The sequence below is a fragment of the Lepisma saccharinum genome, chromosome 14, assembly GCF_977018435.1.
Source record: "Lepisma saccharinum chromosome 14, izLepSacc3.1, whole genome shotgun sequence".
Lineage (NCBI taxonomy): Eukaryota > Metazoa > Arthropoda > Insecta > Zygentoma > Lepismatidae > Lepisma > Lepisma saccharinum.
Window position 1 is genome coordinate 13268879 of NC_139242.1, and position 18769 is coordinate 13287647.

General features: G+C 36.6%; 1 protein-coding gene across 1 annotated transcript in view; it reads left to right on the plus strand.

Moving 5' to 3' along the window:
• LOC145998290 (2-amino-3-ketobutyrate coenzyme A ligase, mitochondrial-like) overlaps nt 1-18769 on the plus strand; it is an 84030-nt gene that overhangs the window by 47404 nt on the left and 17857 nt on the right. The window contains 3 exon segments of the mRNA XM_083134692.1: nt 7407-7494; nt 7497-7583; nt 12552-12779. Of these exon segments, the coding sequence (XP_082990818.1) occupies nt 7407-7494; nt 7497-7583; nt 12552-12709 (333 nt within the window). The 3' untranslated portion in view covers nt 12710-12779.

Consider the following 18769-nt stretch of genomic DNA (forward strand, 5'->3'; position numbering starts at 1 on the left):
ATCTTTTCTCAAATTCACTTCCCCCTGCTGTGGTTGGTGCTGCCAAGATCTTTTAAGGCAAAGTGCACGGCCATATCTTTTCTCAAATTCACTTCCCCCTGCTGTGGTTGGTGCTGCCAATAAGGTAAGTGTTGCAGAGAAACGCAGCATTAACACGATACTGTCTTACTCCTCGTGCTGGAAAATGCAGCATGTATCAAAAGTAGTGCAACCCTAGTGTTGATTGATTTTAACATGCAAACTGCAAGATATATATACATTAGGTTTTCTGTATTATAAAGCCTTGTACACCCAACGGCGAAAGAAACAGTACCAAATTGTCCACCACCATTTTCATTCGGTCTGAATTACATAATGTGATGACAATGAATTAAAATAAAAACATCAATAAGCAGAGAACAATGCCTGCTTCGAACAAACATAGTTTCATTCCTTAAAACAACACAGGATGTAGAATATAAAAGTAGTGAAAATAGCTGTGGACAATTTGCCTACCATTATCTATGCCGTTGACCGTACATTGAGATATAGAGATACTGTGGAACCTCGATTTTAGGTATTTCAGGGGACTAAGCTGAAAAACTTAAAATGCAGGGAAATGTAAAATCAAGGAAAATTTGGTATCATTTTGCCATGTTGCGGCCATCAAGATTAAATGTATAATGGGGGAAAATGTAAAATGGGGGTTCCACTGTATATAATTTTCAATTTATTCCATGCAAGAAATTCTAATTAATGGCTCAAGTTAGAGTAGTTTTCTTTTGAGAATGGCCATTCACTTAATGGATTTAGGAATAACCATTTTAAAACAGGGTGGCTACTCACTGGGAATTTCTTGAATTCCATGAATTATGCATGAATTATTGTTTTTGGGAATTATGAGTGAATTCTGCTTGAATTTTTTCCAATAGACGTGAAAAATTGCAACTTTTATTAATCTAAATCTCATTTCATTTATTACTTATTTATTAATGCCCTGAGGCAAGTTGTTCACAGTTTGGCTTTCATTTTTATCGAGGAAGGAAAAGAGAAGAAAGCTGCGAGGAAAATAAAATATAATTCTCTCAATCTGTTTGCTATGTTAGTGTCCTTTGCAGAACAATATATCTGACATACAAAACATTATTGCAAGATATCTTGAAGTTGATTAGGTAAATTTGAAATTCTTATAAAATTAACAATTTTTCGTAGATTACTACATCCTGTAACATTTGTGACAAGTTTGTAGATGTATTTCTAGTCTGAGTATGTGAAATGGCAAATGTAAACTCTGCAGCTTAAATTAAATATACTTATACTATTAAGAACAATGAGGGGGAAAATGCTGGACAAAAATAAAAGAATATACTTAGCATTTCTAGATTTGAAAGCGGCTTTTGACTCGGTACCTAGAAAATATCTATTTGAGGCATTAGAAAGTAAGGAAGTACCTAAGGAACTTATTATAGCAATAAGAAGTGTATATAAGGATGTAAAAGGAATAGTAAGAATAGAAGGAAACGAGTCTAAGGAATTTCAAATAGAAAAAGGAATTAAACAGGGACATAGTCTCAGTCCTTTACTTTTCATTAATGTAATGGATGAAATAACTAAAATTTGCAAAAGAAGAACCCCAAGAGTACAAATAGGATATTGGAATATGAGAGTAGTACAACTGCAAGTACTGCTATATACTGATGATATAGTCTTAATTGCTAGCAGTGAAGAGAATTTACAGAGGAGCGTAATAGAATGGGGAGATGAACTTGCGAGAAAAGGGATGAAGATTAATATTAAGAAAAGTAAAGTTATGCAGGTGGCAAAAGGAGAAAAAGATCATGAAATAGCAATTAGATATGGAAACGAGAACTTGGAAGAAGTAGATGAATATGAATATTTAGGAACCATCATAACAAGTGATGGTAGGTGTGATGAAGAAATCCTAAATAGGAAAAGAAAAGCAAATACAGTATATTATCAGTTCAGTAAAACAATAATGGGAAAGAAAGAAGTGACAGTAAAGACAAAAATGCAGCTATACAAATCAGTATTGGTCCCTACATTAACATATGGAATGGAAAGTTTACCACTTCAAGATAAACATCAGTAAAATTCAGGCTAGTGAAATGAAATACCTGAGAAGAGCTGTTAAGACTAGGAGAGATAAAGTGAGGAATGAAAGAATAAGAAGAGAAGTGGAACAGGAGTCGCTAGAGAAAATAATTGAAAAGAGACAGCTAAAGTGGTGGGGACATGTATTCAGAATGAATGAAGAAAAAAACGTAAAGCAAATTCTAGAAGTAAAGGTGCAAGGTAGGAGAGGTAAAGGAAGACCAAGGATAATGTTTGAAGACAGAATGGAAAAGATTGGAAGAGAAAGGAATAAGACAATAAATATGATGAAGAGAATGATGAGAAACAGACAGGAATGGAGGAGATGGATCGAGGCAACCAACCCTATGCTATGATGGCAGAAGGGGACTAGAGGAAGTAAGTAAGTAACATTTGTGACAAGTTTGTAGATGTATTTCTAGTCTGAGTATGCGAAATGGCAAATGTAAACTCTGCAGCTTAAATTAAATATACTGTTCAATTCAGTGGCGTGGCGTGGGATTTTTAAAAGTGTTACCGGTTATCAATAGGACATGTAAGGGAGACTTGGGTGCCTCCCCCCCAATCTCTTCCAAGTAGTTCATATAATATTAATCTGATACGTCTGCAATTCAATACTAGATTTTGGTAAAGTTATTAATCAGGAAAAATAAATGTTGACATAAGGACTGAAGTGAAATCGCAAACACTGGTTGTTGGCACAATAATACGTAATTTGATACTTACAGAAACATCGAAGGCTACTTATAGAGCAGATCAATCCGACGACTCTTCTTTGAAAATAGTTATATGATGCTGGGGTCCCGGGTTCGAATCCTGGCTTGGTCATGGATATTTGTGATGTCTATTCATCAATTTCATCATATCATCACTCATCCCCATCTTCGCAAATTAGCCAAAAGTGGCACAAGCAAAGAAAAATCAATCAAATCAAATCAAAAAAGTTCTATGATGCTGTCATAAAGTGAAGTTTTTAATTTGAATTTGAATTTTTGGGTGCATCATGGTCATGGTCCACATTATCCACATCTGAATTCCACATGTTTATTTTCACCCGAAAATAGAGTACATGGCCAACAAAAGAGTTTTGACAACTGCGCACATCCACATAACCACGGATAGTCGTTATACCACAAAACATTGAAATGTCAGTCATATCCAGCAGACGACTTGGTTTTTAAATCGTTCAAAATAGGCTTTGGCCTCCCTTTCGCCACAATTTCGCTTTTTTCTGCAAAAGAACGAACTGAAAGATTGCTTCAAAATATTTTCTATCGCACGATTACACACACTGTTCAGATAGGATGTACCCGCCACCTCGGAACTCGGAGCAAGCTCCTTTAATTAATTGACAATGCCCGAAAACAACATAAAGACGAAAGACACCACTCACAAAACTCGCACTGCACAGTCCCTCCCACAAACCGTTGTTTACTTTTGTAACATGTGAAGCACCCTCCTTGCCCCCTCCCCTCTCAGCATCGGCGCTTCCCCAATATTTCCTTCGGAACCTGCAAGAAGTCCAGTTCTTCTACTGTTGCCATCTTAGTTCTTTTGAAACCAGATTTGCCCAAATCGCGAAACTTTTCGTTTCAAATAAGATTGTAGAGTAGATGTAGTCTTCATCTGTTTCCTAACTACTCCCACTCCCATGTTTCGCTAAATCCACTGAAATCACTACTATTTCGTATATTTTACGTCCTTTGCTACCTTTAAGGCTATCACTTTATAGGATAATCGTGACGACGAGGATGCATGGTGAATTATTGAAATAAAATTGTTATTTCGTTGTGTATGTAATTATTAATTTTTATAATTATGTAAGTAAAATAATAACAATGAACATTGTAATAAACATTTCTTGCTGAGGATTCGAACCTGCGACACCTGACATTTCAGAGCGTGCTAAGGCTTGTAAGTAATGTTTTCACCCAAAAACAGTTCTACCACCTCAAAAACATTGCTTTCATCCGAAATTATTGCATTCCTGTGACAATCTCAATCGGCCCTTTCAACAATTATCACAAATTCCTGTAACCGAAATAATAATATATGTGTGAAATATAGAATTTTAGTTGACATTTTTAGAAGGACAGTGGACCCCTTGATCATACCCATCCCTCTCCTCTCCTTCTCGCCCATGATGTCGAAGAAGGACAAAGAGGGCTTACGTAATCGCTGATATTTAGAGTAAATACAAAATATCACTTGGTAGTTTGCTTTTCCCCCAGTGTGATTTGATTTTTTAAAATTTTGATTTGGCGATTTAAGTCCACTTCATGCACAGTAATGCTAATTGGGACAGTTTAAAGTTGGAGCCGAACCACTTGTGCCTCCACTGGGTATCGAACCCGGGATCCCTTGATTATAAGGCGGCGACGCTACCACTGCACCATCGTTCCCCAGTGTTACCTTCAGAGTAAGATAGACCCGATTAGGCGACTTAACTCCTTGCTGTCAATTGAATATGACAACACTGGTCTGTATCCGGTAAGGATCACCGGCAACTGCACGGGCTAAACAGGCATGCCAAAAACCTGCCTCCTCCTCCCGTGGTCAGTCTTTGCCGCAACGCGAAGTCTTCCTTGCGTGGGCTCAGGGCCCTTTCCTCATGTTACCTGAGGAGGGTACCGGATCAGTCCTCTTCTTCGCTTTTGCCAGTGTCAGAAAAAATGTCAGTCTGCAATATTTACTTTACGACAATATTGCCAGTTTATGTATGTAATAATATTTTAAGACAGGTTCTTCAATTCTTTATATTTTGGTGTTACCTGCGGTAACAGTGGCTACATGCACGCCATGCCTCTGGTTCAATTGCATTGAATTAGAATTTTTGCATACATTGGATTCGCACAGACCCTTTATATTGTTCATATATTTGTGTGTGCAAAGAGGGGGGGGGGGGGGAGCCGGTAATACAGGTAGAAATAGAGTAAACATGTGCATCTACCCTTGAATTTTTGGAAAGTTCATCTTGAAAAACGGGAATTATACTTGAATTTTATCATGGTCCTGGAGTGGCCACGCTGTAAAAGGAAGTAAAAAGGTGGCCCTTTTGAACAATGAACCCTTAACAACAATGCTAGGTAACACACCATTCAACCAAGTGGAAAAAGAAAAATGGAACCCTCTGTCGAAACCCACCTCCACCTGCATACATTATGTTATTAATACTGTATTTTCCCCCCAAAAGTATTGAACTATTTTCAGTGACTTTGCACGATTGTTGGAACAGGGCAACATACAATATTATTTTCATTCAATTTGGGTATTTTGATGAACAGAGCATCCTTCCGAATAAGGTTGTTTTTGTAAAATTTTCAAAATTTTTATACTTTTTCTTTTGTTAACTTTCATTATTGGGAGATAAGATGTTTAACCGCTGAGAGTCCTGTCATTCCACTTATCTGTGATAATAAGTAGCTCTCCTTCCAAGATTATTTTTTTGTGCAGGTAAAACGTGTGCTTAAAAGCCTCCTGTTCTTGAAGGTTAGCCATCATCAGAGACAGATATCATCCACTAAAGGGTAAAAGTGTTGTTCGCCAGTGGTATTTGTTTAACAGCAGTGAGAAAGTTACACATACTGAAGTTACCTAGAAGCATTTTATAGACCTCTTTACAACTTTTCACTTTTAATTTCAATTATGAGTTTTTTTACACAACCCCCTTTTTCAAACTTTAGACATGGATTTTTATTCAAACATAATGTGATGGGTACAAATAGCTTTAGCTGCTAACACATCCATACCATGTTATTAATACATATATCTACCAATTTGGTTTGACAACCCTTCCAGAAATCGCGTGCGCATGTGTAGCATACCTACATCTGTGGAGAGTTGGGAGTCCGGCAATTAGTATACCATGGAGCGTTGACCGGTGCAGATGCAGATTGCGGCGGTGGAAGCCTTCATCCATGCAGGCACCGGCACTGCAGAGGAACAACAAAAGTTGCCATGCACCTGTTCCAGAGACGCACAACATTCTGAGGTGGGGTAGATAATGGAGAGCCACCACTAATGTTGTGAACCGTCAGTTGCCGTGAAATATGCTCTATTCCACAGGACATGTTGAGACACGCGTCATGAAAGCCTTCCCACATCACTTCGAGCAGTGCACCCAAGCAAAAGGAAGGACATTTAGAGGATGTTATTTTCTAGGTGCACTGATGTCTGTATTATTGTCCATATTACACACTGTATTAAATGCCTATGGGTATATTTCTATTTCATAGCCATATGAAGTTGCTACTAGCACTCACCGTCTTTCCGTTGTCATTTGAAGTTGGTAGATATAATATGCACCACCCTGTACATTCATTCACTGAGTCATCTTGACCCAGTCCCCTTTAGAAACATATTTTTTTCTCTGTGAAACTGTATTAATTTCAAGAAAGAGTTCATTAATCGAGTTGGGTTCATTTTACTTCACATTTTCTGCCACACTTGGCTAATCACGAAGATGAGTGATGATATGATGAAATTGATTAAGGGACATTCGCAAGGGATTTGAACTGGGAACCCTTGACATCATAGTGCACTGTGCCAACTTCTCCGCCACGGAGGTCGGCTAATTTCTAGAGATAGTTGTGCATGGTAATGTTGCGATAGGTGTTTGAACTCCACCTGCTAAACCCTATTCTTTGTTACTTCCTTCCCTGGCTATTAGTGCTAGAGTTTTCATTCAACTTTCAGCGGTCAGTAATTGGCAGCAGTTGTGGTGTCTGTCAAATTGGATTTAAATTAATTGATATAAATATTGATTACAGACTTGTTAAAATTTTTCACTTGCAGGATTTTGTGAAGACAAGCAATGACAGTCACTTATAAAATGAATTGTGAAAGTTTGCTTTCTTCGTTTCATGTTAATAATGTGAGGAGGAATCATTTACATTAAGGGAACTGTCGACATTAGCAAGTTTATATGGTGCTGGACCACTAGACCAATTTTTTGGAGGGAAGGTGTCGTTACATTACATTGACATGACTACTAGTTTAAATTGCACAAAAATGGCTGTGGGTGACAAGTAAGACTAAAGTATAAGGGTGGTGGTTGCTTTTCTATGATTATGATCATAGAAAATGGCCCTATATTGCTCATCACCTCTCCCCCTCCTATCTCTGTCACACACACACATACACACACACACACACACACTTGCCTTTTTTTCATTGCTCATGATCTTTCGAATTGTCTTTAATTTACATCTAGCTTCATTATGTTCATGATTGACTCTAAGCGATATGCACTGTTAACTGCTGATGAAATTTCATTTTAAGTGTTGTTAATATTATTCTTGTTATTTTGCATTTAGGTAATGGATATGTTATTAATAAATTCCCTACTACCAAGAAGAGTTGCAAGCAACTGTGAGTACTTCCGGTACAGAATGACGAAGGCTGGATCCAAGTGATGGGGGCCTCACATCCCATTTGTCCCATTTTAATTGGTGACGCTCAATTGGCTAACACATTTGTTAAGGCGATGATAGGTAAGATCTTTCTAGGTGATATTTCAGTATAAATATTATTTTTATCATAATTCTTGCATAAATGGTGAATACAACCCAATATTGAATACATATTTATGTACAATAATATATCAAGATCTGGGTCGTGTTTTGGAATCAGGAGCAGTGCATGTCAAATCAACAAGATTCTCAACCTTACATTTTTATATTCATTCTTGATTGAAATTTGTCACACTGAAAGGACCAACTGAGTAGGAAAATATGCAAAGTTGCAGGTCCTTATCTTTTGTATTTCGAAAGTTACAGGGTGCAAAATGTGCGATTTTGACATTTTTTTTCAACATCTTGTTAACATTAAATTGCAATATTTCGGCAATCGGGGAACCTCACACATGTTTACATTTTTCAGACTTTTGAATCACCCCGTATTTCTAAAGACTGAGAATGTAAATATCAGCTTCATATATGGTAATTCAAACATTATTGTGTTTATATTTAATTCTCGTTTCTGTTTTACTTTGGAATTATACAGGGTGTCTACTAAATGTCTGTTTTCAAATTCCAGGTTTGTCCAGGTCTGTTTATATTATTTTCCAGGTCTATATCCTTTTAAACAAAGAAAAGTTGTTATTGTTAATAACTCCTACCAGAAGGCCAGTTGAGAAAAATTTGCAGTAACTAACAAAAGCAAGCTGTGTTCTCACCTTTAACTGGCATGTAATTCATATCCCTTGGTATTAGTATATTTTTACATTTTGTTTTTACTACAATAGTTCTAAAACTTATTAATTTAAATTCTAAGCATATGTTAATTTATATAATTACATGCTACTGCTTATTCTTCTTGGATGGGAATGGCCAGTTACACTACAGCAAGAAAGAGGTGAATGGCTGTAGAGGAGCAGTTTAACCTTTTGGAGCCCAAGGCCATTTTCACAGGTATCCCCCTTGGTGCCCTAACCGATTTTGAGCAAAATGCAGAGTTTCAATTAAATGAGTGTAGATCGGAGGCTAATTTTCCTAGAGAGATGAATGATATACCATTGTATGTGGAATGAACCAGAGATTCAGACTATATAAAATTTATGCACATTCGGCATATATGTGGGGGGGAGGGGAGAACTCCCAAAATTCCAAAATTTCGGAAAAATTGGGGATTTATTCCCCTCCCGCAAGAAAAAAGTACATGACAGTGTCGACATGCACATGGAAATTACCGCTGGCATGTAAGGAACACAAAAGTATTTGCATTATTATCGTATGACCATTGTAACGTGAGTTGTACCCCCAAAAGGAATGGTCAACACACCACTGATTCAAGCTTCAAAATGCAGCGTTACTTTGAAATGACTGTAGCTCAGACTCTAATTGCCCTAGAGAGATTAATGATATACCGTTGTACGCGGAATGAATCACAGATTCAGACTATATAAAATTTATGCAAATTCGGCATATATATGGAGGGGAGGAGGGGGAATCCCCCAAAATATTTTTTTTTAAAAAATTGGGGGTTTCCCCGCCCCCAGAAAAAAAAGGACATGAAAAGGTCAACATGCACATAGAAATTATCACTGGCATGTAAGAAACAGAAAAAAATTTGCATCATTAACATATGACCAATGTAACGCGAATTGTACCCCCGAAGTGAAAGGCCTGCATGCCACTGTCTCAAGCTTCGGATTTGAGCGAAATGCAGGGTTACATTGAAATGACTATAGATGCTAATTGCCCTAGAGAGATGAATGATATACCGTTGTACACGGGCCATTTTTTTTTCCAAAATCTGTGGACAGTGATTACATGCACTCAAAGAATGGTCTTTGTCGTGTCCTTCAAGTTTAGTGCATCCAGCATCCATAGAGTCAACACTAAAAGCTAATTTTGGTGCACCTTTTCTAAGATGAAACTCACTGTTTTTTGTATATTTGCAATAATTTTTGGTATTTACTGTATGTGCTTCATTATTCATGGGTTGCTGACAAAACTGTGTTCGGTTGTATTTAGTTATTCGTAATACAAGAATGTTTTTTTTGTTTTTTTGGGGGGGGGGGGGGAGCGGATGTAACAATTATCAGTTGCGCAGAGGTCTCCAATTTTCCAAATTACCATAAAATTAAGATTTTTAAAACATTACGTTCATAATTTCAGCTCTCTTTATCAAAATTTGGAGCCTTTTTTTTTTTTTTTTGTGCATGAAGCAAGAGTGCACGTGAAATGTTCCTAACCCAAGAGACCAACACCTGGGAGAGGCTCCCGTTCTCTAGAAGTTAAATTATAATCTTTAAAGACCGGATTTTAAAGGGAAAACTTTTAGTCTAAAAAGGAAATGAAAAAGGACCATAGTTTATATTTGCACTCCACTAAAAATATTATTTTAAATGAAAGCACAATATATACCATTCATATATAAAAAGGGATACATTAAATTTCGTATGAAGTAAAGTAAAAAAAGCAAGAAATTTAATGTATCCCTTTTTATATATGAAGGGAACGAAATATGTTGTGATTTCATTTAAAATAATATTTTTAGTGGAGTGCAAAAATAAACTATTGTCCTTTTTCATTTCCTTTCTGTGAAGGTAAAGTACCGGGTTTTCGTAAATGATTGTCGGGGTTTCCTCATTGTTGTAACCGATTTGGGTGAATGACATGGTGAACACAAATGCACGATATTCTTGAGAAACTCAACAAGTTTTGTTCCTTATTTGTTTCATAGACCTCTGTTTCCAGATTCAGCCGTTAGGCAGCAGTTTTCTAAAATGGCGGATATTGCTAGTGAGAAGGCATTCTGTGTCCTTGAATATCACGCAACGAGGTCCGTTACAGTTGTTCAACAACATTTTCGTGTGCAATATCGGAAAGATGCACCGTCAGACAATTCGATTAGAAGATGGTATGCACAGTTCAAAGAAAAAGGTTGCATTTGCAAAGGCAAAAGCAGTGGTCGACCATCAGTGTCGGAACATGATGTGGAGCGAGTTCGTGAAACCTATCTACGGAGCCCGAAGAAATCTATTCCTGCTGGATCCAAGGAACTAAACATTCCGAAGACAACATTATGGAGTGTTCTACGAAAACGGCTCAACATGAAACCATACCGCCTAAGTCTGCATCAAAAGCTAACATGTAACGACCGTCGTGTATGGGAAACGTTCGCCAGCAATATGCAAAATCTCTTGACTGACGACGACAATTTCATCGAGAATTTCATTTCCACTGACGAGGCGACATTCCACCTAAGTGGAAAAGTAAACACACACAATGTGCGCATATGAAGAACGGAAAATCCTCATCAGTTTGTTGAATTGGTTCGGGACTCGCCTAAAGTGAATGTTTTTTGTGCTGTGTCACGAGAAAAGGTGTACGGTTCATTCTTCTTCATGGAGAAAACGGTTACAGGATTGACATTCCTGGATATGTTGAATGAGTGGCTATTTCCTCAAGTGGAAGAAGATTCTAACACCTTCATCATGCAATTGGATGGATCCCCACCTCATTTCCACTGTGAAAAGCGATCATTGCTTAACAGAAAATTACCACAACGTTGATGAGGATGAAAACCTTTTATCATGGCCACCTCGTTCCCCTGACCTTTCTCCTTGCGATTTTTTTCTCTGGGGATACGTAAAAGATATCGTTTACTATCTTCCATTACCCACTACCATTGAGGAACTGAAAACATGTATAACGAATTATATCAACAGTGTTACACGTGATATGATATCCCGAGTGTGGCAGGAAATGGACTATCGCTTAGATATCTGCAGGATATCTTGAGGCGAGCACATGGAACATTTGTGACTTTGTCATAAAAACTTGGTGAGTTTTCTAACATTTTGCAAAAAATTGCATGTATCTACCTTTATTACGTAAAATACAGTGCTTGTTTGTAACCCCGACAATCATTTACGAAAACCCTGTACATTCCATAGCTTGCTGTCACTTGTATCTGGCTTCGCCATTTCACTGACACTCAATACTGTCGTCACTGTCACACAGTCGTGGAATGTCTGTCGGTGCAGGTACGAGTCTCCCAACTCAAAGATGATGAGACAGGAGTTTCTCAGGTAAATGTCCGGTCACTGCCGGGGTGCACGTGGTGCAATTGCAAAATACGCACAGTACAAAAAGGGCCAACAGTGATCGGAAAAGGGTCAGATCGCTTTGAGAGGAGAGCTGGAGGTCTTAGAGAGGTGGGGGATTGAGAGACTGCATGCTCGAACAGGGTAAGTTCCATCTTCCCTTGTATCTGCCATTCTCAGTCATGGCGGTTGTGGGTCTAGAAAACATGTTTCGTTTTGTTATTTAATCTGGTCAGGTTTGTACCTCAAACAGTTCTTTTGGGGAACATGAGTGAGCGAGTGCCGAGCCATTAGGGCCATGACATGCAGTAAAGTTAATACTATTCTAAAAAACGTCATAATAAAAGTCTAAATTAAGCAGATAAGTACACTTTCAACTCAACAGGCATGGAGCTTACAATGTGTTCGTTACTGCTTAAACCCATATCGAATTGTTCCAACAATCGCTGCATCATACTCCCAACACTCACGGAGGAAAGATAAGGTAGAAGGGTTTCTTTCTTTCCTCTAAGCTGCACCAAATATACAATTGCTGAATGTTTTGTTTAGGAAAAATACAGTCGTATAAAATATATTGTCAATAAAGGGAGCACGGAAGATTTTTTTTAAAAGGGGGGAAGATTTTGGCTGAAAAACTAGTCAATTAAGGGACCAGAAAGGAAAATGTTTTTACAAAAGGGAATAAAAAGGAATGTGGGCTGAATAAGGGGAAAAAAGGGAAGTCAAAACCATGTAACCTTGTTGGTGCAAGATAATTATCAACACTGTTATTATTTATTCCATGATCCTTGTTGTAAATAAATAAAAGGAATTCCCTTTAAGGTCCAGTTTAATAGTCATATTACAAAATCAAACAAAGATATACCGATATTTGATTGCAAGTTAAACTAATCATTTTTATTTTCAGATTCTGGAATCTATGTCTTTGCATTTAGCTATCCAGTGGTTCCCAAGAATAAGGCCCGCGTTCGTGTCCAGATTTCTGCATCTCACATGGAATCAGATATTGACTATGCCGTGAACTGCTTTCTCAATGTTGGCAAAAATCTAAAGTTGATTGAATGAAGCATACTCTTTCAGCTCTCTGACAAAATACAACTACTGCTTATAATACAACGCCGCCATTAATAATTACGTAACTATATTTTTCTATATTTGCCAGATTTATATTTTTTATAACTTTTTCTTCCTTACAGGGTGAACTTTGCTATTTTATGTGTGTAGCCTCATATTACAGGTTATATTTGTTGCAAAATGATAAAAAGAAAAAGATAGATTATACCTAACATTTATGTTTCCTACTTGTAAAGATGTAAGAACACTGCAACAATTATGGTCAACAATAAAGATAATATGGTGTGGTTTCTGATGAAAATGATTTATTGAGTCTTTCTCTTGTAGCATTTCTAGGTTTGTGAACCACATAGTAGATTCTTCCACTTTCAATATACACTCTTTGTTTTCAACTTGAGAACCCACTGTTGATTCTGCTCTTATGAAAATCACTTTTTTCTAAAATTCTTGTGTACAAAATGAATACAATTTACATGTGGATACATTCCAATAAAAAATGATATTTCTACATGTAATGCATCTCTAAGAAAGATGCAGAAGAAAATATAATGGTGAGTTAAATCAAACTTTAGGAAAAGATTGGGGGGAGGAAGAGGGGAATGTAAAATGTAGTATGAATTGTGACGGTGAAGCGCACTGATATTGTGAAAATTATTTGACCTGTCAGAATGTTATCTGCATTTGATTCGTCCTTTTTATAATAGCATATTCAATTAAAGCATGGCTAATGTCTTGTGTGAACATGATTTGTAATAAAGTAATAATTATGTAAAAATCACTAGAGCTCAGCCGATATCTCTTTGTTCAAAATTTTGATTAATACTTGTTTGTAACTATTCCACTTCAATTGTATGAATCAATTTACCAAGATTTTTTGCTTTAAAATATTCAGGAATTACATCAGAATATTAAACTACATATTATGTCATAAAATTAAGTTTCCACACAAAACTGTTGTAGAACAACAATAAACTTTGAATTTTGCATAGTTTCCAGGAAAATTTCACTCCGCCAAAGTATCGCATGGCATTTTTGAGGAGGTTGTAAAAGACCAAAAATTCCGGGAAAGTATTGACCGGTATTGGTAAATACAATTCCGACCTATACTTTCCGATACCGATATCTATACATTGGTATCTGCTCACCCCAAGAATCACTTATTTCAATTTTGGCATGTATTACCACTTTAGTTCATAATATTTAGTGTGTCCCAATAGTCATCATTATCATGAGCAAGACTGCTTGAAAGATATTATGTAGGAAGGTAATAATATGTGCCAGACCATAACATCATAATCCACTATTTAATTTATGAACAGCACATATAGGTAAAGTTATGAATTATAGCATTAATTTTGGAACAGATTGAAATCACACAGGTTTCTTTTTCCAAACTTCATTGATAATAATAATAATAATAAAATCGCCTTTATTGGAGCGGGCGTGTTTCGGCCTCTAGGGCCGTTCTTACAACAGACCCTTGTCTGGAAGATTAGTACACTTCGCAACATCTTATTTGACCGCCCTGAAAAATTTCAGTCCAGAATTCGTAAATTTGCCAGCATAGCACTTCAGAGCCAACTAAGAGTAGCCATCTTTGCAACATTTCTTCTTCCTGAATGAAAACGCTCGTGATTTTTTTCATTCTTTCACATTCCATTAGGTAAAGATACCCTAAAGCAGTAATAAAATATATGAGTAGACCAAAAATTGTTAAGTAGAAATACATATGTTGAAAATATTTCAAGATTCTTCGTTCTGAATTTGAAAATAGGAAAATGTATGTGCATTGTGAAACACTGAACAGGTTCTCATCAACCTGGAAAGAATTGCGGTTACATTTGAATTCAAGAAGGCAAATTTATGATGATTTTATGTGAAATGTTTAGTAAAGATACCTTGCACAACACCAAACGATTCTGCAAAGTGTGTCTTTTCCTAGGTTCTTGGCGAAAAATGGTTCGAAACTCCGGCACAATGTTGCTTCAACTGAGATTAACGTGTTTTACTGAGCTTTCTGTTAGGAGTAGTTGGTTAGATGACAGCACTTTCGTTTTTTTACTGTTTTCGTCAAGATCGAAACATCGTAGGTTCAAATCCCACCCTTTCCTTATTATTTTTTCCTTTTTATTTACCGAGTACGAAGTGTTCTAATAACGTAATATAATATTATATGATATTACTGTAAATATTTATGAGATGCATGCTGAGTGGTGGCGATTGGGTTTCAAAACTAATGGGGCAAGGTGGGGGGAGGGCAAGGACAGTTTCTTTCCCTTGGTAGATAATGTTTAGCATAGTGCTGGGTCATTTGCCCCTCCACACTCCATAATCGTCGCCACTGTGCATGCCTCAAGTAATGCTTCTACTAATGTTTTTAATCTTTCAGTGATTGGCAGGATTTTAGGAAATACTTTTCCTTTCATTCAGCTCTTATAAGTTAACACATATTAAGAACTTACATATCAACTTTCTGCATCCGGAAATGCTGGACATAAATCGCATAAATATCAACGGAAATATCCAAGAAACGTAAATAAGCATTCTCATCCAAAGCCGTTTACTTCCAGAAAAAGATTTTGCAAAGAAGTAGGTTTGAACCCATGACCTTCCATTCCATAAGCATACCATCCCCCTACACTACACGGTTCACGTTATTTTATGCACTTGGTTCGCATCCCACTTTAAACTGTAGGTCCAGTACTGATTAGCCTTACCATGCACAAAGTTGACTTAAAACACCAAATCAACCAATTCATCTCCTTTTAGAGTGGGCCTTCTATGATACTGTAGTCAGCCAGCATCTGAAAATACAGTTCTGCTTCGTGTATACCAGAGTGTAATTGCATTTAATATTGTGACAAAATGCCAATAGACATGTTCATCATTTTCCCTTTCAGCGTTTCTCGATTTTATCTGAATTCGTTTCCTCATGAAAATTGCCATGAGGAAATTATAGATATGACATTATATGTGAATTGGTTTCTTCAAACTGGTAGCACATTTTAACATGAGCTACCTGGAGAAGAGGTAGCGTGCTTGATTCTTACGAGGGAGGTCGTAGGTTCGATTCTCCACCTAGGTAGGATTTTTTTCAGGAGTATATCGTTGGGTGTAAAGTTTATCCACCGTGCTAAGAAGTTACCATTGGTCTCTGTATTTCACGAGAGGAAAGGAAATAGTAAGAGAAAGTTATTTCGATGATAGGAGGAAGTCACATGCCACGTGGAATGCGCAGAATCAAGTTACATAGAGCTAAGTCTGTAATGGTGGTTTCGAATATTGCAAAGTTAGTGCGGAAAGTTTGTTATATCTGATACTCGTACTTTCTGTTCAAAGAAGACAAAGATTTTAGATACAAAGCAGTGAGGAATTAACGATCATTATGAGGTTTTGAATTTTTTGTTTGTCACTCACTATATAAATACTTATTAGTAGTTTCTTATCGAATCGGCCTTCGTCGCAATAACAATTTATTTATGTTAATTAGCGATTTACTATTAGTTTTAGACGCATGGCAAGATGTTGGTGAGGGGATTGACAACAGTCATTACGAAGGAACGGACATAAAATTACCAATCTTAGCAATTCGAACTCATTAAACGCTCTCCTTCGTTACAGTACTGCACTACATGACTACTTAACATAACTGTATATCTTTTTTTAGTATATAGAAATCAAATAATCAATATTTTAGGTGTCAGTGAAGAACAAACAATACATAACTTAAATAACATTACATTTTGCATCCTGAATACATATATATATGTGATTTGTGAATTAATCATGATGTGTGTGTTAACACAACATATGAACAATAACTAAAAAGAAAAGTTTTAACTTTAAATCCTGGAAATCTCCAACTTCTAAGGGGAAATATGTGCAGAAGGGACATCCCTCAAGTGTGCATCGGATTCATTTTTTAAATATTCTAATATCAACGGTATCTGTTCAGCAAACAAAAAAAAGAAAAAAGAGAGGGTGGATTTGAACCTGCGACCTTTCACGCTTGATGAAAAATAAGGACAGCAGCACCTAACCAACTGCTCTACGTTAACGTCATGACGTAATACCCTTAAAAACATGTTGACGTTTATGAAGACTCCTTCCTGTGTTTCAAGCACATTTTCTCGACAAGTCGTGTAAAATATATGTTTTTGAGAACTATTCGATATTATGCAAGGTATTGTAAATAAAAAATGTTGCATAAACTCCTAACAAATTTGCTTCTTTGTGCACAAAGTTGATGGTAATTTCCTCCAGGTGAAGAAAAACTGAATTCAGTGTTTCAAACCCCCCAAATTTCAAGTTGGGCAAGCAGAATCGTAAATATCCTCCAAGGTTCTTTTTCCAATTTATTATTTCTGTTTGATTGCATATTATAATACCGGTTTATAGTTTCTAAGTTCATGGAAAGTGTTAAATTGAAAACCTATCACACAGCGTTTTTCGTCTAGTGGAAGGAACTACTCAAAGTTGGCTACTCTCACCTGGAGCTGAAGTGCAATGTTGCTAAGTTTACGATTTCGGGACTTAGAATTCTTTTGGGGCGGTCAAATAAGATGTTGCGAAGTGTACAATGGAATAAAGAGTACATTGAGAAAAAAAAAAAAAAAAAAAAACATGAAAAGGATTACATATCAATACAAATAAGAACAATTAAATATATAGGTATATACGCTTAGGATATATGTATAGATAATGATAAAGAAAAACAGATTTACCTATAAATTGTTGAAAATAGGTATCTAATGTTTTTTTTGCTTTTGTTTTAGTACACATTCATATATATTCAGTAATCTGGAACAATGAAAAATATAATAATAGTAATGTAGTGAAATAAAATTATGAAATTATAAGATTTATGTGCACACAGTTGCCAAATGTTACAATGCATATTTTTATGAATGAAAAGTTGCTCATGATTAGGTATTTCGCTGCCTTGCCAGTAGATACTGTTTGAGATTCTTTTTAAATAGCTTATGGCTGTTGATGGATGTTAGGGAGGTTGGGAGGGAATTCCATTCTTTAGTGGCAGTTACGGTAAATGATTTTCCATAGGTGGTCGTATTATGTACTGGGACTGACAATCATTTCTTTCGTCGTGTTACATGTTCATGTCTGCGAGATTCTTGGTGTTAAGCCAATTCAAATTGAATAAGTATTTTTAAATGTGGTCCCTTTTTTTCAGCTTGTAAATGAATCTTATGCATGCATTTTGTAGCTTTTGTAGCTTATTAGTTATGGAGCTGCTTGCATTGTAAGCAACCGTGGCTCCGTAGATTAATCGTGATAAAACTAGACTCTCGCACAATTTTTTTTTAACCTCAATGCCTACAATATTTTTCAAGTGATGTAGTGCTCGAAGAGATTTGTTGGCTTTTTTCATCTACTCTGAAATATGACCTGACCATTCTATGTGGGAATCGATGACAACGCCAAGGTTATTTACAGTATTTTCTAAGTTTAACGGATGGCTATTCAATTTGGGGAGAATCATGTTATCTGTGTTTTGGCTAAGCTTTTTTACCAGAAATTTCGTTCCCATTATGACAAATTTTGACTTGGTTGGGTTTAATTTTAGGAAGTTAGTTTGTGCCCATTCACTTATGGCGTTCAGGTCTTTCTGTAGTTGTGATGCTGCATTTGAGAACTCTTCTATCCTTGTATGTATGTATATCTGAGTATGATCAGCATATTGGTGATACTGCGCATGCGAGAGGTTCTTATGTAAGTCCATTACATAAATGGAGAAAAGGAGAGGTCCAAGAATGCTTCCTTGGAGAACTCCATTTCGAATGTTTAACCACCCAGAGGAACAGTTATTTTTGCCTCTGATTTGTACACGCTGCTTCCTGCCAGAAAGGTACGATGCAAACCAATCATGGCTCATGCCGTTAACCCCAATGCTGTGTAATTTAGCGAGTAGAACTTCATGGTTCACGCAATCGAACGCTTTTGAGAAATCAAGGCATACAAGTAAGGTGATTTTGCTTTCATCGATAGCTTTTTGTACATCATCAGAAACTTTCAGAATGGCTGTTGTGGTGC